We start from the raw sequence: 26,122 nt of genomic DNA on the forward strand, positions 1-26,122 counted from the left end.
GAATGGGTGTGGAGTTGGGCGGCACCTGACTGCAAGCTGAAGAAAGCTGCTATGCATCAGTATTCACTTGATAAGAGAATAAGAGATCAGAAATGATAAGTTGACTGTGGGGAAAAAAAAAATCAAGAATGAGTAAAACTAAGTGGAGCTCCTTATAAAACTTCTTTAAAACTTAAAAATAATAAATAAAATAAAGCGTTTAGTCAAAGAAAAAAAAAAAAAACAATAGCCAGCTTCAGATACCATTATCAATAAAGCTAGACAAGTGTAACACAGAACATCATGTTATGCAAACATGACGTGCACCTACTGTGCTATGATACGACTACACTTGCTCGACAGAGTAGAGCTGGGAGAGAAAACTTATGAAAAATACTACAAGACTGCTGCTTCTACTATAGAAAGAGGCGGTACTAAGCAAGATTACTGAAATCGCTTGAGCTACAGATACAAACACTGCTGATCAAGATTAGAGCCAGAAACGGACTGGTACCGGATCATCTGCCGAAACTATCTCCAGAGAATAAGAACCATATTCTAAAGACTTAAAAGATGTCTGAGTAAACAGGGGAAGAAATTCAAAGACGTGTTCTTCAATCACTCTGTTGCAGGCCAAAGCAATGTTACATAAAGAAATGTATCATAAATGGCAAACGTTTAAATAATCATTCAATTCATTCAAAGAGGAGAGTCTTTGACAAACAATCTTTGCGTTTAATTTGTACACAAAAACATTAAATAAAAAATGCTCCAGGAAAAAAAAACAAAAAACAAAACCCAAGAACAAGGAATGTTTTCAAGCTGGTCTGGAGTTGTTCAGTTTGCTACATCACGATTGGAAAATGACAAAAGCCTGTAGCTCCCATGAGCAAAGATATAAAACTATCTTCAAAAGTACAACAACGGATCGAGTACGTTCAGTGTGAGATTGTCTGAAGAGTCTGTAAACGTTGGAATGAAGACTTGGACTAGCTGCAGTTTCAATCTGGCACACTGAGTACAAAAGTCAGGAACAGACAGAACCAATAAAACTAACCTGGACAGACTGTATGGTCGGAACTAAAAAGCAGCGCGCAAACATGAAGAGAAGAGACGAGAAAACTATGTAGAAACAGCTTCAGCATGGACAGCAAACATAATTTTCCAGTGTGACGGCTCATGCTGTTGTCGGGTATCTGACACGTGATCTTTGGTGAGTGACAGTTAAAGCGTTGTAGTACAACAATCTCCCTTCACTTGATGTGGACAGAATAGCTACACCTGAAAGTGCTTTTGTCATTTCTCCCATCACTCTTTGGTTTACAGCGGACATTCCTCAGCACAGAGACATAACTTTACCAAACCAGCTGTCCACTGACAGACGGCTAGCTTATTGTAGCATAAAAACAGGAAACAGTTTTCCCAGGAGCGACGGAAGTGACTCAAGGGAATGTGCTTGAGTATTTCCTGGCGAGGCCAGGAGACTTCCTGGAGTCTTTACAGGCACTTTGGGGTTGCTAGGCAACCAGGCGACACAGCAGGAAGTCCCACACTGCGATTTCACCCTACAGATGGTGCACACAGCCCACATCGTGTGTACATTTCTAATACTTGGCAGAGAAACCGTAGACTGTTAGCGCTCTTAGCGTCGTGATGATCAGATCAACAAGTTTGAGTCTTGTTGGACGTGAAACACACAAACTGCTTCATTTCTGCCCTGCAGCTAAAACTAGCAAGTGCAGGGTACATCCCTTAAATTGGACGTGCTTCAGTAACAAGTGGAATCAGAGCCAGCTTTTAAAGGTTTGACACAATCCGTACCAGTTTACCAATCCAGCTTTGTTTAAACCACCCCCCTCAAAAAAAATAAAAAGCTCCCAAACAAACACAACATTCAACCAGAACATTAAGTACCTCTTAAAAACTTTTATAAAAGAATCTCCTTTGAAAATACAATAAAAGTACTATCTTAAAGATATTGTGCAAATGAGTGTTTCAGACTCCGAGTGAGCCATCAGAGGGCACTGTCCTCCGGGTGTTTGGAGTATTTGACACACTGCGATGCTCCCTCGGGGGGCAGCTGAACACGGTCTGCCTGGGGAAGCTGAGGCGTTGAAGTCTTTTGGAGACATTCAGAGTCTTTGGTGTGAAGGGGCTGCTGCCCCTGTGTGAGGTCTTTGGTGTACGGGAGAGTGTCTGTCTCTGTGGAAAGTAAAGTGTACAGTTCGGACACACTCTTACTAGTGTCTGCAGGCCCCGGTGGCTGCTCTTCACTTTGGTTTTGAATACTGCAACCTTCAGAGAACCTAGGAAGCGGAGAAAGGGGGGGGTTGTGGCAGAGCTGGTTCAGACTGAGGATGTTCCTGCGAGTATCAGAAGGGAGTTTATCCAGCTGCCTCCCAACTTGACCGGGAGTTGGACACAGAGTACCCTGACACGCCCTGTAGAAGTATCTGCAGAGAAGACCAGAGACATCAAAAAGAGAACACTGATGAAATAAGTTTTGGAAGGATGACATTTGTGAAATTTATCATCAGTACACAGCGTACCGGGGTAACAATGCTGCTACTGGTGTGATGAGGCAAAGCAAGTAGAAAATGGGGTCCATCATCAGACGCTGCATGGTCCAGTAAGGGTTGGAGGGCGAATAGCAGCTGGGACACGAGGCATTGTAGCACAGCGCAACTGTGAAGAACAGGGCCACGCTGAAGCTGATGGACAGCCAGTTCATCCAGGTCTGCAGCAGAAGAGGAGCAGAACGTTAGCATGCCACAACTACAGGATAGAAGAGCATCGCGATGTAACTCTGCAATGACACCGGTGAATTCTGACATGGAACTATTTAAAAGGTACCATAATATACGGTACACTTTGGTCATCATCTTGTGAAGAAAACAAGACAAGACACAACGAGGAGGATGACTATCACTTCACAAGTAACATCCGACTTACGACTGGGATCGTTCCAACCAACCGGTCATAAGTCGGATTGGACGTAAGTCGAATGTCATTCAAAATAGCCGACGCGAGGGTTATAGGTACTACTGTAGTGGTAGATGGCTATGTGAGAGTGAGATGCTGGGATACTGTGCTGACGTAACTGTCGTATGCGCATTTCCGGGCTGCTACGTGCCATTGAATAAAAAAAAAAAAGAGCATCTGCTGGCCGTGGTCGTAAGTACGGGTGGACGTAAGTCGAGCAGGTCATAAGTCGGATGTTACTTGTATAATGCTGACCAATAGAAACGAGACTGAATGTGCTTTAGACAATAAAAACTTAATTTTCATTGACCAAAAAGAGAAGTAGAGAAGCCATTGCTCTTCACTCACGGCATGATTTATTTTAGATGGATGATGTGCCAATGGTCCAGAAAGTTAAACATGCCACCAAAGACAGCACTGCGAAAGTCATATTTAAAATGATTTAACATTAATTTGAATTAACACTACAAAAAGAAATGATAAATACTGTAACTACTTTCAAAACAAATCACTCAAGCAATGAGTGTGTTTTCTTGTGGGTCACAAACGCAACTATGACTCTCAAGTTTCACTCTATTGGCCTACAGTCATCCGCCAGAGTCACTATCAGACAGGTTTGTTGGGTTGTGTCGTCCCTGCTGACAAACACACCAGTGGATCATTAATCGTGGCCCTCTGCTGCTGTACAGAGAAGGAGAGACAAACACTGGCTGTCCCGTCCTCGTACCTCTAATTGACTTTCACAGCAGATTACCGACTGAGCTGAGCACGTTTTCTATCAGTGAATGTTCTGAGACCCTCAGTCCAGCGATGCAAATACTTCCATCATCACAGTTGTGGGAGAGGACATTTCTCATGTAGGAAACTTGTCAGGTTAAATTTACTACCTGCAGCATAATGGAAAAGACCGTGATTTAATGCTGGTCATAAATTAAAAATGGCTCGGGACCAGAGCGCGGCGGATAATTCAGCGAGGTGTTGGAGATGGGTATTCAGGGCTCAAGGTAGGCTGCAGTGTAATGGAGTGTGAGGCAGACACACTGTCAGACGGATGTTTCTACATGCTGCAGAGGCTTCAGGTTCAAGTGCAATTAGCTTTGTTTTGGGTCTTTACCACGACAGAACGCCGCATAATGATACCATCACGACACAGCAATTCTGGGAAATTAATGGCCATATTAAGCGAAGACGGTGATGCCACTGTAAGAATTATAATTACAGTTCTCAGGACTGCGCCATGACTCCAGGTTGCCAAGCAAGACATTTATTAACAGAACAACTGAGACACTGGTGAGAAAAGCTCAAACAATATAAGCATCAAGGAAACTTCAACTTCCTTGCCATTTTGGACTGATATGTGTGAGTCTCACCAGCAGCATTATACATTAGGTGAGAGCAAGAACATCACGCAACTTGACCATTAGTACATGGCTAAAAACACCCAAGTCATTACTTGATTGATGATGATTACTTGCAAAATGAGTCATTCTTACCCAGGTTTTGGTTTCGATACCCAGCTGTAACAGAATGGTCAACAAAGTGATGGCAGTGATCGGGGTTCCCCAAGTAAACAGGTCCACGTCAGAGTCGACGTAGGCCTGCAGGATGAGGGAGGAGCAGAAAAAATGAGCTAAGTAAGGGGCTATAACGTTGGGAAACGGTGGGAAACTTACAAAGTAAGGGATGAAGAAGCAGACCAGACTTTGGTAGAAGGCATCGATCATGTTCATCCAGAACATATATGGCTTATATTCCTGAAAGAGCAATGAAGAGCTCTTTAATAATGGCACAGTCACTTCCTGAATATAGCAACTACCTTGTGCACATTTCTTATAAATTCCTGCCAAACTACTAGGGTGCAATTTCTGATGCTCTCTTGACCTGTGACACTGATAGGTCTGTAGCGTTCTCCTAACTGACCACCGTAGGTCAGAAATACAAAACAGTGGCTGCAGTTTCTCTGAAGATATGAAGTCGGTGCTCCCAGTGTGGCAGGTTGGGCCGAGATGCAACAAAGAAAGACTAGGGTGCTCAAAAACTGTGTTTCACTATTCTATGACATCATATCATCATCAGAGTAACACAGAAACCTTGACTGCCCCTCAAACCTGCGACTGTCAAGACGTCTAACATTGAACAAGATTAGTAAGAAACACCGATAGGCGAAGTTATTGCAACACTTTGGATGACGATACCTCAGAATTCTGTCCGTTCACATAGAGCTGAGGTAGTTGCTGGAGGGTCTCTGCTGAGACGTCTTTGTCCAGAGTGCCAGTGATGAGTTGTGGGAAGGCCGAAAACATCAGGTTGAAGAAAATTAGATACCACTGGTCGATCATTGCTGAACCTGAGAAGCCACAGTAGAACTGATACCAGAAGATCAGCGCCACAAACATCTGTGAGGAAAACAAAAACACAGGAAACACTCAGCAGGTGGGTGTGATGATGATGATGATGATGACGACGATTAAAACTTGGAATGCAGCACGGCCATAAATCAAATGCTTCACAAAACTGGGTCGGTCTAGGCAGTGCAAACTCCAACTTATCTCCAACAAGTAACGCTGGAGAATCGAACTTTGGCTCGAAGCCCTGACCATCACCACCTAGGAAACTGACTGAATACAACATTTACACCGCATCATATAAATGGATTTTTATTTGTATTTACTGTAACACCGCTGTCTAACTGCTATTATGAGTGAAATGAAGTGTTTAGTTGGTCAGTTAAACAAGCCTGGTGCGCAAGAGAACTTACAGCGTTCTTGTAGAAGAAATAGAGAATCATGTTGGCAAGTCTGGAGTAGCACCAGTGTCCGTGCACCAGAAGGAGCTTCTGGAGATAGCGAAAGCGTGGGAGGGCAAAGTCGCTCGCCATCACTGCCTGCAAAACACCACATGGATCCAACATTTAATCTCCTTCCTCTCCTTGCTGGCACGGTCCACACACACTGACACAGGCGGTTATTAGAAACCCAACAGCCCCACATACACACACCCTGCCTTCCTCCTAATGAATCTTTAGTGGGTATAATCTTTCCGAAGCAATAACCCATAAATGGGTTCTCCACCTTCTGGGATTCCTTGTAACAACAGCCTCATTTATCAAGGTTTAAAACAGAATCCTCCCTGATGACAAGCTGGGTTTATGACTTGGATTTTAGAGCAGCTTTATACAACCTCTGTGACACGTCTGAGCTGTCAATGCGCTCATCAACGGTAACTGTTTGTGCAGCGACTTAAGTTTCTGCTGTGCTCCAATAAGGGCCTCTCAATGACTACACGGGGAGTGTAATGGAGGAAAAGCCTGTTAATGATCATGCAGAGTCCTGGCCCAGGCACAGGAGGGAGCTCTGAGGAGTGACCACTGTCCCATTAAAACCAAATTTGATTAACAATGATTAATCCCGCAGCCTACTTAAGGACAGGACACTCGGACGTGAACAGATGTGCTACATCGCGGCAGCAGCCTGGAACGCTCCTGGAAGTTAATTGGGAATCTCCATCATTGCTACGGACGTTCACCTTTCTGGAACAGGTACTTGAGTGAAGCGGGGGGAGGGGCGCTGCCCGCCATTGTCCAAGCAGATTTATTGACTGCTATTGAGCACAAGTCAGGGTCAAGTCCAGTGAGAAGCAATGAGAAACATCTCATAATGATTTGAAGTTCAGAGTGAGAGACGTAACAGTCTCTCAATTTTTTACACCACAAATGCAAAGACAAACAAAATCCTCCTTGTTGTCTTAAAACGGAATTGACCCGGTAGATCATAGACCCCAACCCTTTTCCGGGCGGTAAGTTGTTTTTAGCATAAGACGGCACTGACTGTAAATTCAAAACATCTTTAAATTTGCTGACTTTTGATCAGAAGAATAATATGTTTGTAAATGTATGTGTTAATGACTGATCCATACATTTTCTTTTGCAGAACGATTAATGGATATATATTGCATTTATGTCGCTTTTGACCCATACGCGCACAGTAACTTAAATATGGTCTAAATATCAAGTAGCGTTCTGTAACAAAGTATGCTGGTGACATAAAAAGCAATGCTAAGGGCGAACTAAGCAGCTGAATAACTACAGTGGCTACATGAGTAGGAAACACGTAGAGGTTGTAAAAAGAGACGAAACATTTTGCTAGTGTTTTATAAGGCAGTCTGCAAAAAGGCGCAGCATAATGGGAGCCACTGTGGAACAAGGACTTGTTGGGCAGGTTACTGTCACTAAAAACCAATTACCCTAAAGTGACCCTCAGAGAATGGATGTATGAATTAGGTACTGCTGTGCAGGGAGGAAACATGAGCAAGCTCAAATCAGTGTTTCAAGTTGGTGTCCTGGTATCTTTAACACCTCATCATCTCACCTGCATGCCTTCCTGCCCGGAGATCCCCACTCCCACGTCCGCTACCTGGATCATACTGACATCGTTGGCCCCATCACCTGAGGTCAATAGGAAGAAGGGGGAGAGGACTCAAATGTAAAATTGAAATGTTGAAAAGAAATAAACACACGGAAGATCGATTGTGTGCAAAAAGATTAAGGGATTTTCTTTTACAGGTTTTGGGAACAGCAACAAGAATGTTTCAAATCCTGGCCTCGGATACGGGATGTGCGTGCGGGTGGATCTTCACTGGTGTTTGTCAGGATGATCCTCGTGCTCTCTCTGGGGGTTGCAAGGAATCTGCTATTATGGCGCACAATTTGGTTTCGCCACAGGTGGCTGAGTGGGAAGAAGGTTTGCTTGTCACTGCAGTGAAGCAGTAGTGATGGCAAGCTATGAGAGGTTTGCACCAGCACCTGGGAACTGCCCAGTTACTTAGCCAGCACTAACCAGTCTTGTAGTCAGTCGAAGAAGTCGCATTTTAATCACTGCTTGAAATTTAAAGGCTAAGAGTTGGTGCAGGCAGATGGAGACCAAACAAAGACAGTTTATCATGGTATTTAAGCCAAGAGGTGTGGGGTTTGCTCCTTTATCCTCTTACACAGAATTCAACGCACAGTATTTTGACACCAACAAAGAAGGATGTTAGCTCAAGCAACTCTAGTAACTTTGTATACAACTCAAGAGAAATGATGGCCTTAAGTGTGGAAAATCGTCACAGATATTTTCCACATCTAAATCACCCCATGAATCAAGCACCATTTTCAAATACACATTACTGTAGCACTTCAAACATGTTTTAAGAAACATTTCATTAACCTTTAAAGATGCAGCAACGCAAAGGTTTACACACTATTTCTCAGATTTGTATAAAATATAATTATATAATCACGTCTTTGTTCCTGTTTCAAACACTGAAGTGTCTATTTTATACAAAAATGCTCAGAAGGAACAGACCAACAGTATGAAGACAGAAGAAGATGATTGTTGGTGTTAACAGAGTAAACATCATCTGGAGTCTTCACAGGGACGTGAAAATGAAAGAGAGTGTGACGCGCGGCAGTGTTTCTGCACAGAGCTGCGCACATGGCAATGACATAGAAGAGCTTAGCTGGCAAAAACGGTTGCCTTCTGTCCGCAGCAGGAACAAATAAACAGCAGGCAGGGAAAAGACTAAGTCACATTGAGACGCTCAAGTCACCTTTGCCTTGCTGGCACTTCATTACAAAGTAAAATTTAGGATGGAGTCATATTATGTGACGGAGTCAGGGGTGACAGTCACATCGAAACTAACTGTTTAAATAAATACGTATAAAAAAATACATAGAGATATCAAGACGCAGCGATGTTTTTGCATTTCATGTTGTTGCATTTCAAGTTGTTTTTTAGATTAGAAGAGAGCTGCCACGACCATCTTACCTATTGCCAGGGTCATGACCTTCAGTTTGTTCCGCACAAGTTTCACCACCATGCTCTTCTGCAGTGGGGTGGACCTGCAGCAAAGCACTGACCGGCAGCTCCTAGCCACAGCCAGGAACTTATCTTCCAAGCTCTTATCCAGGGCGTAGGCCAACGTCCGCCCGTCGATCACCAGGCCCAGCCGGTGCACTGAGAAGGGAGTGGTGTGGGAGGATGAAGGAGGAAAAGAAGATTGATAGATCTCTACGGGTACAAAGTCAGTTTGAAAGACTTTGGCTGCATGGTCGGTGGAGTTGCAGAGGAATTTGGCCTGGATGTAGTGTAAACTCTCCTCCAGCAGCAGAGCACACGCCTCCTGAACAGAGACAAGCACGGGATAGTGTTAGGACAACACCTGTATGACTTCACATCTGGACAGCAGATGATGTGCAGGCTGAGAAGGGAATATGTGTAAATTTGTATGAAGTGTCTGACCTCACTGTTGGGTCTGGGTTTATATTAGGAACAGCTGAGATCATAAATTGAAAGTTAATATTTGCATTGTGGATTTCAAATAGTGACCATTGTTTGCTTGTTAAAACAAAATAAAAAAGAATACTGGTGAAGATGCTAAATACTAAGTAAGACTTCAGTCCTCTTAGTCACCTGAGAATCAGCGTTGAGTGTCAGGATCTCTTCCTCAGGGTCCAGTAGCTTGCAAGCGTAAGCAATATTGACAGCCGTTTCTTGTTTGTCACCAGTCAGAACCCATATCTGCAAACCAGCCTTCCGCAAGGAGGCAATGGTCTCGGGTACACCGTCCTGGAGTCGGTCCTCAATTCCAGTTGCACCTGCAAGTGAAGGGAGGAGTTCAAAATGATGATGTAAATTCTAAATTTTAACAGACTAAATTAAAGTTTAAGAAAATGCAGCTAAAACTGTTCAAAGTTCAAGTTTTTCACTCTCTGCTATTTATCTCTTAAAACCTGTTAATAAATGAAAAACAAACATTGCACTCTTCCCTTCACCGCATCACATGCAAGTAAATGCAAAGCAGGCAGCAATGATAAATTTGAACTCAAAGGCAGAACTTTTTTTCTCACTTAGATCCTACTACTGGATAGTGGGGGAGCTTTATAATGGAATGTGTTCTACGTTTTCAGCAGACAGAATTCAAGTTAGGCGCATGACACATGTTAAAAATAAAACAAAACTATGCAGCTTATTATTTAGATATGTGTCCTCAAATGGCCATCTGTTATCAAAGCGGCACAACTAGCTGAAAGGAGGCGATGGTACATTGAATATAAAAATGAAAGCCTTAAAATGGTTGCAGTTGCTTTACAGTCGAATCAAGAGAAAAGAAGGCCTGGAATGTGACACACCAATCTCCATAATAGTTACAGTTTGAGCTCCATACTCTGCAAGCTGAGACGGAAGGTTTACCCAAAAGGTGGAGGTTGGTCTCTAAACGCAGCGCAGACTCATAGAGCAACTCCTCTCGTCCTTGGATGGCCCTCTCGGCCTCCAGGTGGCGCTGCAGCCAGCAGGAGTACTCCTCCTTGCTGAGAATCTGAAATTAGATTAAAGAAAAACAGAGGATTAATGGCACAAACACAGGAGCAGCAACGGGTAACGGGTTCCTGGGAGAACTGCGAGACCTTGACAGGGTGTTTTATCGTGGAGACTGCTGATGGGATTTCACATGGGGAGCCTGTGGGAATAAATTAGCAGTCTGGGAAAGCAGCACAGATCGTAGATGAGTCACAAGGAATGTCACATAGAAAGGACGACACGTGACCATCTGCTGCCTTCAAGTGCAAGCTGTCAAATCATCACCAAAGGCCACAGTGCTTTCATTTTATACCATGATAGCCGAAATTTGGAAATTTAGGGGCCAGAAAATGTAAGAAAAAGGCCCCTAAAATGATGAAAATAGGCCTCTTTCTGCAAGCAGAGAAAATGCCTGTTGACTCCTTTTACCTTTTTGGCAATGCATAGGGTGCGAAGACCATCAGCAGCATAGAGGTTCAGGTAATTCTGGGTCCTATAGATGATCTTTTTTTGGCGCTTTCCTTTGGAGTTACCTTGAAAACAAAAGGTTCCAATTATAAAAAGGTGTTAATAGTCAACCAACAGGCTATGTATGTATGTCGACATCAACATTTCACGAAATTCAAAGTGCTTCAGTGGTCAACCCGAAATATAAAATAAGAATGAAGAATCGTTGCCAAGTCAGGTGCATCTTAATGTATTGGTTTTGGTTTACCACTCTGTTGTCACGGCATCTTCGACTTCTTTCTGGATGTGATACATGTTGGCTTCATCTGATGAAGAAGCAGCAGCCAAAACTTAGATGGCCAGACGCGCAATCTCCCTAATAACACAACAGCTTGGACAGCAATGAGCTATGCCAAAATAATTTCTGCACTAAGGAAATCTTGTGAATACAAATCCTTAATTTAGAAGATGCTCATCAAACTTAATTACATTGAAACTAATTATACCCACGAAAATGGTAACTGTTGAAGAGACATTTTCTGTTGTTCAATACCTGAATTGCCTTTATTACCTCCACCAATCACAGAGTGCCAGAGGCTATGTGACAAGGTCTGTTTGTAAACAGAATAACTCCAAAGCAGACAAGCATATTTCACTCAAACTTTCAGGGTTGGCTGTCTGCAGGTCACTTGGACTAGTGCCTCAGTGCCTTTATAGCTGTGAGCTATAGCAATGTCGGCAAGGATGTGTATGTAAATCTGAATTATTTTTTGAGGATATGTAATGGAAATATAAAAAGATTACAGATCAGACAGATCATGCATGGCAGGTATTGTTTTTCAGTACCGACCAACTATAGTCCCGAATTTATTGTATGACTGTTTTCAAGACCAAACTGATTTAAACCATCTTGTTTATTTTAGAACGTCTTCACGTGATTGAACCAGGATTCAAAGAACAAATATAGAAGCTCAGTCAGACAGTATATGTGATGTCAATACTGATAGTAATCCAGATGATAATTTGAAACCAATTTTTGCATCTCCCTCATCACATCAGGGTTGGTTCCCTTGATTTCATGTTTTCATACATATAATGTTGTCTTTCAATTTAAGATATTTATGAATCATGTCTGTCTGTGAGCAATGTTTTGACATTTTTCACATCACAGTTATGAAGTGACCATGTCTTTCCACTAATCTCAAATACATCTAAACAAAAATTAGCAGTGGAAGGTTGAGCCCAGCTGTAGAAGAGCAACCTGGCAATATCCACCGGGTCCGAGACACTCCCAGGCCAGTGAGGACATAAAAACTCTCCACCTGGTCCTGGGTCGACCCCTTGGTCACCTCCTAGCTGGCTGTGCCTGAAACACCTCCAAAGGGAGGCATCCTCATGAGATGCCCGAACCACCTCAACTGACTCCTCTCAACGCAGAGAATAATATATGTTCCCCAGAATAAAGTGGAACCTCATCCACAAACAAATGGAATTGAGCAGTTCCCTTGACAGAGAGGGAGGTGGTTGGTTTGATACTTCTCTCATATTCAGACTGCTTAAATACGTGTGAATTATTTTATTCTGTGTTGATGTGAATAAGAATTGTACCCTTATGTTTCATAATTTTGTATTCCTCATCCACAAACTAAATACTATGTGATAACACCATTTTGCCAGAACCGAAGAAGCCTTAAAAAATTCAATGTTTTTAACAGCCACTATGTCAGTTTGCCTCATTTAAATTCTGTAGGTACCTCTATGTACATCTGTCTGCGAACTCATTTGGTTATAAAAATACAGAAATAATAATAGATAATGAAAACTTTAGACCAAATAATGAATGATGATGAGTGAAGAACCTACATACATGCAGCATGATGGAATGGCATGACAAAAAAGGAACACGTACAGTCACTCAGTTTAGTCCATTTAATTTACTGCTAAAATTAGATTAAACAGGACGAGTGAGGACACCAGATGAATGTTTGTTTATATATAGAGTTCGATGGAAAGGCGCAGTCATACTTGGTGTTTATTTGAGAGTGAACACTGCCACTGAAGTGAGGCCAGAACTACGTTGTGAGTCATTCTGACTACTAGTGGCTTCCATGTGTGCTTTTCGAGCAACAACTCTGGGATCGCCACAGTGCAGCCATTATTATGCACGGCCCCCGATTACGAGAAGGACAGTCATTCTGCAGCCATTAGAGGAGTAAAGCGTTTGGCCATACCAGACTACTATTACAGCAAACAAGATAAAGCACACACAGGAGCCACTGCTGATACATGGCGCACAAACTGACGCTTTGCACTGAACATCAGAAGAATAAAAATTGAGATAAAGTATTTTTACATTTTACATTTACATTTACCTTATCCTATTATTTACAACAAAACTGAAGATGTGAGGACTTTTATGATATCCAGTATTGGATAAAACATTTTTGGGGAAGAAAAAGAACCACTTATAAGACTCATTACTGGCCTACGGAAGTGGGTATTTTTGAGAGACAGACTTTTTTTCCAAGCATCCCTGGAAAGAGTCTGGTGGTAGTCAATCTGGGAAAGTGCTCGTGTGGCTCATTGTGTGCCTTGAATACTAAAAACCATCTACACCGTTCCCACTAACCAAGGTGAAAGACCATGTCACACTGTTTACCCAATCACGTAAGGGAAAAAAATACTGTCCACTTTTAAACAAGACCAGTCAAAGCAAGCGCCAAAGTCTCAAAAAATTAAAAAAAAAACACTGGTTACATAAGACTTTAAAGGAAAGCTGCCCAGCAGTGGAAATGGGAGGTGTATAGCGGGAGCACAGCCACACAGGAAGTGCCTTTAGAAACATTTACAGGCACAAACCAGAGACCAACACCAGTGTACAGAACACACTTCTACAGGAGACTATTCAAAGAGATGGAAATGATTAACCACTAGATATTGATCGGCTTTAAATGAATTAGTTAGGAATTTGTGTGTTCAGCATTGGTCAGCTGGCGATTACAGAGGCTGATTTGTGGGTAATCTGTGATTCAGAGCCACGTTTATCAATTGTAGTTTAACAGATCAATAATATCATGCTGATATTGGGATTTTCAAATGAATTTGGCTACTTGCCGGTCTGAGCAGAAAGCTGCTTTTTTACTGCTCTACATATTGACTGTCAGCCCTGCACACTTATTTGCCCCAGCAACAATCCTACATTGCAGCAGCAGGACATTGTGAGTGTGTGAATGCATTCTCACCTGTATTTGGGGGTTTGATGAGGTCCATTATAACAGAGTCCGCTCCTTTTGTGTAAACAGTGATTTGGTCAGTCATTGGATGTCTCACCACCACAGACATTCGTTTCCTCGTTGAGTCAAAACACAAAGTGTGCAGAAGCTCGAAGTTCAACTTTCCCAAGTGTGGTAGTTCAACAGTCACCTGGTCAGGAAGACGACCAACCAGGGAGCACTTGTAAGCTCTGGCGGCGTAGACCAACGCAGCTTCGTCCGGTGACTCGGCCTCATATCGGAGCTCGCCCTCCTGTGGAATCCAGGCCTTGCCGTCGTAGCATGGGGGAACAGGGCTGAAGGCTAGATGTTCCTCGTCTAGCTTGGTGAGAGTGCTATCTGCTGATGGTGAAGACAGCATGCTGGAGCAACCCTTATTTGAGGAGCGGTTAGTGACGAGGCTGGACGAACTGCTGTTGTTAGAGCCTGAATTCAGGCGACCAGGGGTGAAGCGTTTAATGAAGTCTTCGATGGTTTTCACTGGTGACTTGAGCTCAAATCGCATCCGAACCTGCAGAACAGCAGAAGAGCCAATGATGTGAAACGACTAGAAATGGTTCATTGTGCAAGATACAAATATGATGAACTGAACCATTAGAATGTGGATTAAAAAAGTGAGCAATTGGACGAGATTTCACATTCTCGTGTGGCCCAGTGATTGGTGAACAAACAAAACCAGTCAGTGAAGATGTAAGAGATGAGAATGATGTGATCTAGATCACTGATTCTAAACCATAGGGCCGTCCCAGAGGGCCGCTAAAAGTTTTTTTGTTTTACACCTTTGGGCCGTGAGACGCTCCGTTTTAATACATCAGCCACGTATGGTGGCAGTAGTGTGTCACTGAATTGACTTGACAGCTGCAAATCTGTGATTGTTAACAACTATGGAGAATTTCTTGAAAAGAAAAAAATAATAAAGAAAGTGATGCCACACCACCAACAGTAAAAACTGTTCTTGCAAGCACCTGTTGAAGCAGTTTTGAAAATTTATGTTAGTTTTATGGTGATACTTTCATTTAGACGTTACTTATATCTTCTTTGGAGTTTAAATAAGATATATTATGTTTATTTTATATTTAGACATGGTTCGATTATAATTATTTTATTCTGAATTTCATTTGAATTTATTACTTTATTCAGAATTTTCCAATTTTCCAACAGTTTGCATCAAGTGTATTTTTTTCTCTTTTTCTTTAGTAAATTTGATGAATATAACTTGGACCTGGTTCTGCTGCTGGTTGGACTTTTCTATGACAAATATCTTTGCGATGTTCACATGGTTTCACGTCATTTCACAAGGCTTTGGTTTGTTTATGTGAAAGTAGACTAAATATGGTTATAGATCACAAATGAAATCAAGAGTCATGAATCATTTCTATTACTTGAATGGGCCCCGGGCCTATTTGTTCTGGGAAAGGTGGGCCCCAAGATCAAAAAGGTTAAGAACCCCTGGTCTAGATGGAAGATCAGTTGTGAGTTCAGCAGTCATTTGCAGCAACATAAGCTGTGAAAGTCTTTTCACTGAACATATGATTCTTTGAATAATGCCCAGAGACACTGCAGTCCACTCTCGGCTGCAGTTTCCACTTCCCAGAGGTAGTTGATCGGTGGGTGATCTGAGAGGCATTAGTCGAGAGAATCCCACAGATGCTGAATGGGTGACAAAATTGGTCAAAACTAGACCATGGAAGTAGAGGGATGTTGGCGGTGCCCAAGCTGCGTGGCAACACATGCAGTGTGTCCTTGAACATAGTCGTTCAGAAATGTGTGAAAATGTTGCAATTGTACTGAAGAATGTTGTTCGGTTAATAAAGGGAATTCCCTCTGCCATGACAAACAATCAGATGGCTGTGTGTCTGTAACAGTAACAGTTTGCGCAACGCCTGATGAAAATGTAACTTCACCCCATTGATGCCCGCAGACTTTCACCAGTGAAAATGTGATTCACTGGAGAACAAAACGGCATGTCAACATCATAAAAACAACACACAAAGCACTGTTGTTCATGGCAAAGTCTGTCATTCAGGGTGGCCCCAACACAACGTAATCCAGCAGTGTGGAGACTGAAGGTGGAAGCAATGAACCAACCACGCCAGAATAGGAGAGACCAGACATTTCTGACTCAGCATGTGACGAAAAAGAATAGCTGGACAATGTCTTGATCACAGTGAGGGACGGTAAGACATGACACAAGATGAACTTGATGATGTCTTCAATAAATCTGTATTCCAGCCACGTGACTTCCTCTGGCAAAGGAGAGCTAGAGCCCTTACACTGTAATTGTCTAAAGTGAACAAATGGTGCCCAAAGAACAAATATTTAGACACATAACAAAAAGGAAATCAAATGGGGATTTTTTCAGGAAAAAAAATCACAAACACAACAATGCTGGTAAAGGAAATTGTAAAACATACGTGAGCTATTCAGTCATTAAATAGCTGTAATACAATTGACCTGCTGAAGGTCATTATGAAGCAGAAAATTGTTCCTACGGGACAATGGCAGCGAGAGTGACTCACTTTGAGATTTCTGTGAGCCTTAGTTCCCACAACAAATCTTAACACACTATAATACAAATACTACTCACTCCGGAGCAGAGTCAAGGGTGTTTTAAGACTTACTGACATGCAGACTGGCCAACTGACTTAAAAAGCAAAAACAATCAAATGTATAAAAAGGCAAAAACTCCAGTATTATTAGATTCTCTATTAACACAAATTAGGCTAAGTAGGTTCACTGGTCAAAATCAAGACAGACTTGTGCGTCTGGGAAGGGAAACATCCAAGCTGTCGGGTCAGGAGAGGATATCACCTCTGGGCAGGTCAGCCGCACCCAGACCGAAACAAAAGACGGATACAAGACCTTGAATGCACCAAGAAACCACATCAAAGAGAGCAACCGAAAAGAGTGAAAGCTGTGAGAGGATTAACTCAAATGAGAGATACTTTTTTTAATGTTTCAAATTACTTTTTTAGGTATTTTCATTTCAATACTTAAATGCCCACACAGGAAATATTTTCAATAGTAAATGTATTATTATTTTTTAAATAAATGTATGTAATAATGTATGACAAGTATGTTCAGGCTTTACCTTCTGCCTGGGCTGGTTTGGGGAGGACACCACCACAGTGTTGCAGATGGTTAGAGCGATGAAGAAATCAATGATGTCAGAGAGGTCAGAAGGCAGCTGGGACATCGGCTGGCTGTGGAAGCGCATGAAGTCCATTTGACTGCTGCATTCATTGACTTTGTCTAGGAGCTGAGGGTCAGGTGTGATATCTTTCTCCTGCAGGACGTAAGAGAGTTTATCAGGCATGAGCAGGCAGTCAGAGGGACAAAGATGGCAAACCATGAGGTGCACTGACCATGGGGCTGCTAAAGGCCGTGTGTTTGGACAGGATGCTGGCCCGCTTGGCCTCGGCGCGGCTGCCTGTTCTGCGATGCGATTTGGTGCTATGGGAGCGCAGCACCACTCGGGCACTATGGTGGCTGGTCACGCTATCCCGTCTCGGCAGCGTGCCACCATGAGATGTACAATCTTCCTCTTCAGAATCCATCTCTTGATACATGGCAATTCTCTTTGCTGAAAAACACAGACACGCATTAGCGTAGGTAGAGTGAACACCCATAAACAATGCCTTGTGTTGTGGCTGCCGGCTTATCTCACCATTGGCATCATGGGAGTACTCAACACCTGCCACGGTGCAGCGTCGAAACACCATCTTGTTCTCTGTCAGTGTACCCGTCTTGTCAGAGAAGATGTATTGCATCTGTCCGAGATCCTCTGTGATATTAAGAGCTCGGCACTGCAGGTGAGAGTCTGTCTCCTCGTCGTACAGATCCAGGTCCTGATGGATGAAGTACACTTGGCATATCTTGACAATTTCGATTGACACGAAGAGGGAGATGGGGATCAGCATCTGGAGGAGGACAGACAGGGACAAGTAAGTACAGAGAAAAGGCACTTTGTGCTGCATAGGAATAACTGGCCTTGAACATTTAAAAAATGTTAAAGACCAAAATACACATAAACGAAAGGTTATGGTTCACCATCACAAAACAAAGACGTTTTAAAATGTGCTGAAGGCTGCAACTTTTTAGGCAAAAAAAGGACAAGCTAAACATAGACGTGACACTGTACATGACGGAATTGGAACCAAATGAAAATCAGGACATAAGTACATTTCAGTGTGCCTTTGGAGGACATTAGGACTGTGAGAATGTGCACTCTGAAAAAACAACAACAAAAGCAGCAGAGTTAAAGCAAAGATTAGAATGATTTCTGAGTTTAACTCAATTAAATGAGAGCTATTTGTTTTGAAATCTTCTCATTCACTGTAGGACAGGGTATTTGAATACTTTCTGAAAGGTTTTCTCACAAGGTGTTCTGCTCTACGACTATTGAAAAAAACTATTAAGAATAAACTCTGAATCAGTTAAATGTTGTGTCTTATAATCAAAAACAACATTAAGCAATTGCTATATCCATGGAGTCAACAACTCCATGATGTGTACCACCTCACAACTGAAAAACAAGAGATACACTTGTCATGAAGTGGTGCATAATTATTAATTATATTATTATATTAATTATAATTATCCTTGCCTCAAGTCTTAAATATGCGACACTCATAGAACATTCACAGGAATTTTGTAAATATAATCTAAGCTGCAAAATACAGATGTGATCCTCCGAGGTAAAATATGTGCATAGCCGTAACGCCACACTAAACTGGTCCTTTCTATCATCATGTACCAAAGGTCAAAAATCCAAATGGAATTTCAATCAATGCGAAGTAATTGATCATAAATGTTTATATATGGTCATAAACAGGTACAGGGCATGAGTGGAGGTCACACAGTCCTTGCCTATTGCAGTTTCTTTGTGTAGTCCTTACCTGAAATACGATGATACACGTGAGAAAGAGATAAATGGCAGACATGATGGGTGATAAGTCTGTCCCTTCTGGACTAAGAACGTCAAACACAGGTCGCTTATCTCCGTACTGAAACACCCACAGCCCGTGACCTGAACGAGAAACTTCACAAGGTCAACTCACAGGGATGGGACAATAAGTAAAAACAGCAAAAAAACAAAAAATCAGGCTGAAGCCTGAAGAGATTAATCAACTCACACAGAAGAGGTGTAGGACAAGAGAACAAAAAAGAATTTAGCAGAAAATAACTGACCTATAGCAGCGAAGAGGCACATGACCAGCAGGATGATGACACACCAGAACACATCGACATTCATCTGTCTCTCCAGTTTGCTACGCTTGTAGCGGGGACCGTTGTTGTTCAGCATGGCTTTCGTCTCGTGACCTACAGAGACAGGATAGGAAGCAGGTCAAGAACTTGAACTCAAGCGCAGAACTTGTGTTCTAGGCAAACCTGCATATATGACTATGCCCACGGCCTCTTCGGTGTTACGAACCGTGCAGCCACGAAGCAGAAGGTTCTCTTTATTTAGGGCATCTCTTCTCCCACTTTGATGTATTCTGTCAGACAGAAGAGACTGAGTGTACAGAGTATTTATTCCAGCGTCAACCGTCATTTTGACTTTGAACTCTGATACTACAACACTCATTTTGGGATCAACTCTCAGTAGAGACTAGCAAAAACATTCTAGCTCTTCATTTTCTGCCCACAGCTTCATATCAATCGAGCTTCAGCTCACATCCTTTCATCACAAGTTCTGAAAGAGCTTGATGAGGAAAGGCATAAATGTGAGCCACTTTTTTTGTGCACAAATTTCCAGCAAACACAAAGTGAATAAATTAAGAGAATCCAAGTCGCGAGATAAATCCCCCTGTAGGCTCCTGTAATAGGCTATGAGGAGTTATTTGTCATCTGTGTTGAAGTGTTTTCGCAAAGTCATGCTATTGTCAGCATGTTCAGAACCAGAACAACTCATTCTTAGGTCTGACGCATCACCTCCATTATAGATCCCAGTGTCATGAGCTGCTCTAGTCCACACACAGCTTGTCCTCGCTCAGTTCACGCTGTTCAAGAAATTGATAATGCCCTGAAGACGCAGATGGTTTTCTCTCCCAGGACGCAAGTAAATTACACTCGATGCTCTCAGCCATTATGAAACAAAGTACAGATAAACCCTCCCCAAGTCCATACCCAGCCACACAGCTCCACCTATGAGGAAGCTCAACTGTAGCCCAGCAACTAAAAACTTGCAGCATCTGGTCTCCTTCCAGCAAAGACAGTGAAATTATCATGTGAGTAGAGGCCCGCATGCTGAGCTTTGGTGTTTTAGCACACACGCTAATCCAAGACAAAAAAAAATTGTCTAAAAAATGGCAACGTTTCAAATAAGGGTGTAGAAAAATGACTTTGCGCACATCCAGATATGGGTGGACTTCTTTCATCAATAATTATTCAGAAAGTTATAGGTTTAAAAAAGTAAACAAAAATGCAGCAGTCAATGTTATTTTCCCCACTAGCTTTCCTTCATTATTTGGGCTCAATCATTTTATTCATAAAAACAAACAACCATGTCAATGTGGTTTGATATGATTGACTTTTCATCAAACAAATGACATGCTGATGTTGCACCAGAGGGTGACCTGACTCGTCGGGGTCGACAGACATGCATTCCAAAGGCAATTAATTCCGCTCTAGAATTTCACTTTGAATTTGAAGGCAACTTTTGTATCTCCTACAACAAAGCATAAACAACAAACAGAGGCTGAGCAAAAGGAAAATAAATACTCACATATATCCTCTGAATCGGTTCAGGTCATTATTTGGCTTCTCACATTCAATGACGCTGTTGTACTTCAATGGGTCAAAATCACAATCCTGCAAAGCAACACACAAAAACCTTGCCAAGATCCCAAAGAAGTGTCTTGTAAAAAATATTCTTAGAAAAATCATTGTAAAAGTAAAGCTGACTTTGCAATTTGCTAAAAGAAACAAACCAATATTACGCAAATGTTACATTGAAAACATTCCACACAAGTAGAACAGGTCAAAATGACTCACTTCAGTTGAAGATATAGATGAAGTTGGCAGGTTGGTTATCATTGCACAAAACAGCTACACAATGACACTATTAAGTTGTCGTAAACAGATGTAACTTTTTTTTAAATTTATTGGAGAAAGTCAAATCAACAGTGCGCAACAAAGTTGAAAAAGAAAATGGATGGGCTTCCAACTGAGAAAAGCACCCTGAACCCTGACATTCAAACCTGAGCAAATATCAGGTGTTTGACAGTATATGTAGCTACTTGTGCTGCAAATTGCAGGTCACAAGGATCACACTGAAACTGAGGTCGAGCGATGTCCTCTTGAACTGCATGGTGTTTGAGAACAAAATGATAGGGATAGTTGTTTCTCACTGTTACTTAATCAGAGGGCCAAAAGGCCGATCACAAGCTGAGACGGAGCAGTCTCTCACAACAGCCAAGAATCACAGTATTAATTCACTTGGTCAGTGGTTCATTCAAGTACTGCGCAGGGCAACTTCAAACATAAACCACACAAATGGTAAGATTGAGTTCCACAGACCACCCACCAATTGGAAATGTAGGTGAAAAGCAGCAACATATGATCTCACCAGGTAGAAGAAGCTGCGGATGACCTGCCTCTGCTTGAGGTTCGTCTCTCCATCCAGTGTAGCAGTCTCGATGTGGCACAGGTTGTCAGGGTCACTGGAGCTCAACAGCAGGACGTCAGCAGGGAGAATCTCGTTGCAGCGCAGTCTGATGAAGTCTCCCACCCGCACCTCCTTCCAGTACTTCTCCAAATAGCGTTTGTCAGATCTAGAGAAACAATGTGTGGTTCACCGGGGGTTGCAGAGCTACTGTTTCAGCACTTCAATTATGTCAATAGGGTGGGTCAGTGGAAATTTTCTGATCTTTATATATATATATATATATATATATATATATATATGGGTCATTCACATGGCACATGCTTGACATCTGACACACTAGTAATGATGAAGAACTACACTATGAACAAGATCACACAAACTTGAAACAAAAGAATGCAGGTCTCGAAAGACACCAAAAGAATGTTTTAAAGGGCAGATTCTGTCTGTAAAAGTATGATAGGCTTGAGATGATGTGGACCTGACTGTTGAACTGCTGTGACAACCTGAACAGAGGACAACCTGTAGAATCTAATTATAGCAATGCAACATCCCGTAAAGCACCTTCAAAGAGGTTTGAGAAGGAGGTGTTTTAGGGTTAGACAAACAAGACTATTGGGCCAGCCATCTCACTTAGACGAAAAATGTGCATGTGGTGAGATAAGTATTATGTCATCAAATATACATGTCTTTAGTGATGTCAATGTTTTTCTATTGTATGTCTACATAGAATTATGCGCAGTTGAAAAATATCAGTTCTCACAGTCATTAAAATGCTTTCTCAGTTCGGGAGGAGATGGTAACACCTCTGAAAATTCCATCCTGTTAATCGATATTTACTTGCTCAGCAAGAGAAGATAAACAAGCTTTCTGTTTCTATGTGCAGTTTCACCTCTATCTAAACAAAGAGATATATCTCAAGCATGCCTTTAAAGCTAATATCATCGAAGTCCATGTGAAGTACAAAGGTTCATAATCAGGCAAAAGGACAAAATGTTTACTAGCACTGAGTTCTAAACACAAAGTCGTAGGTAGTAAGTGGCCAAGTGACTAACAACAAGCACTTCATGACTTGGAACTGCTAATATGACCAAAGAAGTCAGAAAAGATTTAGAATTCTGCCAATGTATTGGAACAAAAATGTTATGACTCACTAACACACACTGTTCGTCGTGTGAACAAACGCTATCTTGGACTAAATTCTTAAGTCCAAACATCCTGTCTTCATGAATGCACGAACATACACAAATAATGAGATAAATATGATTAATGATCAGGTAGATCCTTTTAACCACTGATCTTAGATGTACTGATGTACTGTACTAATACCCCCGCTACGAACTGGTGATCATGGAATCTATTGATTTCAGGAGGGGCGGTGACATATACAGGTAGCAGCAGAGATTCACACCCAAAAGGACGAGTACTTTTGCAATATCATGAAACACCGCAAGAAGCCATTTCTTTCTACGGTCATTTGGTCAGCAGAGTCCTTAGCTAAAGTGTACTTGGAAGTTAAACAGGACATGTATCTAACCGCAGTGAACACGTTTCCTCTTGGTGGCCATCCATAAATGTCGACAGACAAATGTGTATGAATTTGATACAAAGAGTAAAAAACAGATTCAGCAGATTCCAAAAGTCAGGTCTGCCCACATTTACTTAAAAGAATCCCAAGTTCATGTAAAAGAAAAAGTCAATGTCACAGTCTGACGATCACCTATGTTGGTTTATCCTTGATAAAGAAACAAGCTCTGCTGGGTAGAATCCAGTTTGCCGTTGCCAGGACTACAAAATGGTTGTTTTGCACATTAGCAATGAAGCAGGAGCTAATTCAATGAACTTTGACAGAGCAACCTGGGTCTAAGACTTAAAAAACTGCGGAGCTGCAAAACACTGAGCCTTTTGATTGCCGTGAATTATGCTCTGTACATGGACATGACAGGGCTGCTTTTCATTAGCCAGGGAGAAAACACAGCACACAGTGAGTGAAGGAGGAGAGGAAGTGTTGGGAGCGGACCAGGTCCACAGGTAGCATGTGGAAAGGACAGACACCAGGGACATGGGTGCATCAGATCAGAGGACAGGTGGGCAGATGCTGGGTGGCTAATTGGGTTTAGCACGACAACACTGAGACTTTCATGTTCGTATTGGTGAACCTTGACCCCGTGGTGGGCGCACTGCCGTTTGACAGTTGCAGTGATGTGTTGCTTTGTAACCACGACATAGGCAGGCGACGAGAAAGGAGAGGAGCACATTGACTATGGCAAGCAGCTGGAGACAGCTGATGCAGGCTTACCTGCTGTAAACCAGACAGTCCATGTGATTGATTTCTTGATCGGACCTGTGTCTCCTGTAGTCCTCCCACAGGTCTTTGATGGCAGTGACGGACAGGATAAAGACCACAGGAGCCAGAGCTAATTCCGGCTGGAATGCGTTGACAACCGGTACAAAATTCAACAGGGCGATGAAGACAAAGTAAACATTAGCGAATCTGTGAAACTGCTCGAAAAGATTCTTCGGCAGGAACGAGAGCAGGGTGTATTTGGTGGTCTTTATCTTGTTGTTGGCAAAATGTCGGTTGGGGTTTTCCTCCTTTTTGGCGTGGTCGTAGAGAAGGTTTGCGTGGACAACCCTGGTTTTGTTCTCCTTCGACTTCTTCTTCCTCTGCCTCTTGACTTTAGAAGCCTTGGCCATCTCGGCTGCTTGGCTCTCCCGCGCCATAGCCAGCTGTGCTCCTAACTTCCTTCAGTTGTACAAGTGTCGGCGTCCGTCCAGGCAAAACACGGCAAAGTTGCCAGCTAAGTAATCATTCTCCGCGCGCGTGAAGAAGAGCGCCCGCATTTCTTTGGTTTAGTCACGCCATTCGCTTCTTTTCATCCATGTCGACTCCGCTTTCCAGTCGGGAGAACTTTTGCTTGTTTGGCTTGAACTTTTTTTCTTGCTTCTGGGAAGGATGCTGAGATTGGAGGAAGGCTGGCGAGGAACACCCTCAACTCGATAGATGAGCTACAAATCATAAGGCCTGGCCAGATACTTGCTACTCAAGTCAGTGTAGTGTATATAGATCTGCGGAAACGCGCGCATTCTGCAAAGTCAGGAAGCTGGTGAGCAAGCAGGGAGCGCGCTTCCTCGGAAATGTGAGGCGGTGGCCCCGCCTCCAGCCATCCATCCTGCTGTCTCTGTCCAAGTGCCACGCGGTACCAGTGTAGAGCAAAGTAACTGAGTAAAAGTACTTGAGTATCAGTGAAGCAGGGATATTTTAGCTCTTCTGATCACAACCTGTCAATTAGATATAAATTGTGAGCTTTATTGTCAATCACATTCCGTTTTATATATATATATATATATATGGATCTTTGAGGTGTTTTCCATCCATTATTGAAAATAGGTTCAGCTAAGTGAGACTTCATCATTGATCCCACGAAAGACAATTTGCGTTGAAGTGGTAAAAGTAAGTAAAAAATAAACTGAACAAAAATTAAAGCATGTTTCACAGAAGAAAAAATGCCCCATGTTAATATATTGACAAATATAATATATTGACGTCCTCCACAATTGCCAAGGAGGTTCTGTTTATGCCGACATTTATCAGTTGAAAAGTACTAAATGGATTTAGATTAGATTTTGACCAATATGGCCATGTTGCCACATGTGGCTTGTTGTCTGCATTGATGCCCACATTTATCATTATTATTTACTATTTGAAGTCTGAAAGATAAATTATTTATCTAGGTCTGAAATGGATTGTTCTGAGTGACACTCATTTATGATTTATAATGTGATAAATCATAAGTAATCAAGGAGCATTTTTCAAGCATTTAGGTTCATGGTGTAATTACATTTTTCCTGTCTCCTCCTTGTTCTAGTAACACAGTTACAGTGGAATATGGACAAATATTCAAATGCCATTAATGTATCTTGTCATATTAGTAAAAAAGATGTAGGACAAAAACACTGTTTTCAATGTGTGAAGATGAGGAAGGCACACAATCCAAAATGAAATCATCTCAGTATCATAAGTAAGTCATATTATCGGCTTTAACCAGCTGTCTGGGGTTTGCTATTGAGTTTAGGAGTTTATTTCACTTAACAACTTCCAGTATTCCGTTCTGTAACCACTACATGACAGAAACAAATGTCCATATAAACAAATAGGGCCGGTTTGAGACTAGGGGTTCATGAGAGTTCAGGTCAGCTTGACAAATTTGCTCTGAGCTCACAGGTCATTTGTGATCATCTGACATGGCTCAGTGTCAGTGTGGACTCACAAACTTCAAGTAGCGTACTTGATTAAAGAAACGTGGTAAGGCAGAAATGAAACTGCTATGGGCAAACTATATCTGCACTTTATCTCGGTCAAACTGTTCACACAGGAAAGAGAGAGATGATGTCTTCATTATGTTGCATGTTTATGGTATTATCTGTTCCTGACAGTTTGTTTCCCAAAGAGTAAAAAAGTGCTACAAATGTTGATTTTTGTGATTTAGGAGGGAAAA

General features: G+C 42.1%; 1 protein-coding gene across 2 annotated transcripts; it reads right to left on the reverse strand.

Moving 5' to 3' along the window:
* Positions 1-702: 702 nt before the first annotated feature.
* Positions 703-24,573, reverse strand: atp10a (ATPase phospholipid transporting 10A). Of its 2 annotated transcripts, XM_053877153.1 has the most exons (21): positions 23,923-24,573; positions 21,588-21,792; positions 20,745-20,830; positions 19,409-19,515; positions 19,208-19,339; positions 18,916-19,046; positions 17,685-17,937; positions 17,383-17,600; positions 17,109-17,303; positions 13,988-14,528; positions 10,728-10,831; positions 10,191-10,317; positions 9,411-9,595; positions 8,766-9,120; positions 7,329-7,405; positions 5,720-5,845; positions 5,157-5,357; positions 4,635-4,715; positions 4,455-4,559; positions 2,529-2,716; positions 703-2,432 (listed from the first exon to the last, which is right to left on the reverse strand). In XM_053877153.1, the coding sequence occupies exons 1-21, from the start codon at positions 24,345-24,347 to the stop codon at positions 1,994-1,996; spliced, it is 4,281 nt and encodes a 1,426-aa protein (XP_053733128.1). In that variant the 5' UTR covers positions 24,348-24,573; the 3' UTR covers positions 703-1,993. The 2 variants fall into 2 exon arrangements, with proteins under 2 accessions (XP_053733128.1, XP_053733137.1); XM_053877162.1 differs by lacking the exons at positions 20,745-20,830; positions 21,588-21,792; positions 23,923-24,573 and adding an exon at positions 19,952-20,681.
* Between the last annotated feature and the right edge of the window lie 1,549 nt (positions 24,574-26,122).

This window comes from Synchiropus splendidus, chromosome 1 (genome assembly GCF_027744825.2).
Source record: "Synchiropus splendidus isolate RoL2022-P1 chromosome 1, RoL_Sspl_1.0, whole genome shotgun sequence".
In the NCBI taxonomy this organism is placed as follows: Eukaryota; Metazoa; Chordata; class Actinopteri; order Syngnathiformes; family Callionymidae; genus Synchiropus; species Synchiropus splendidus.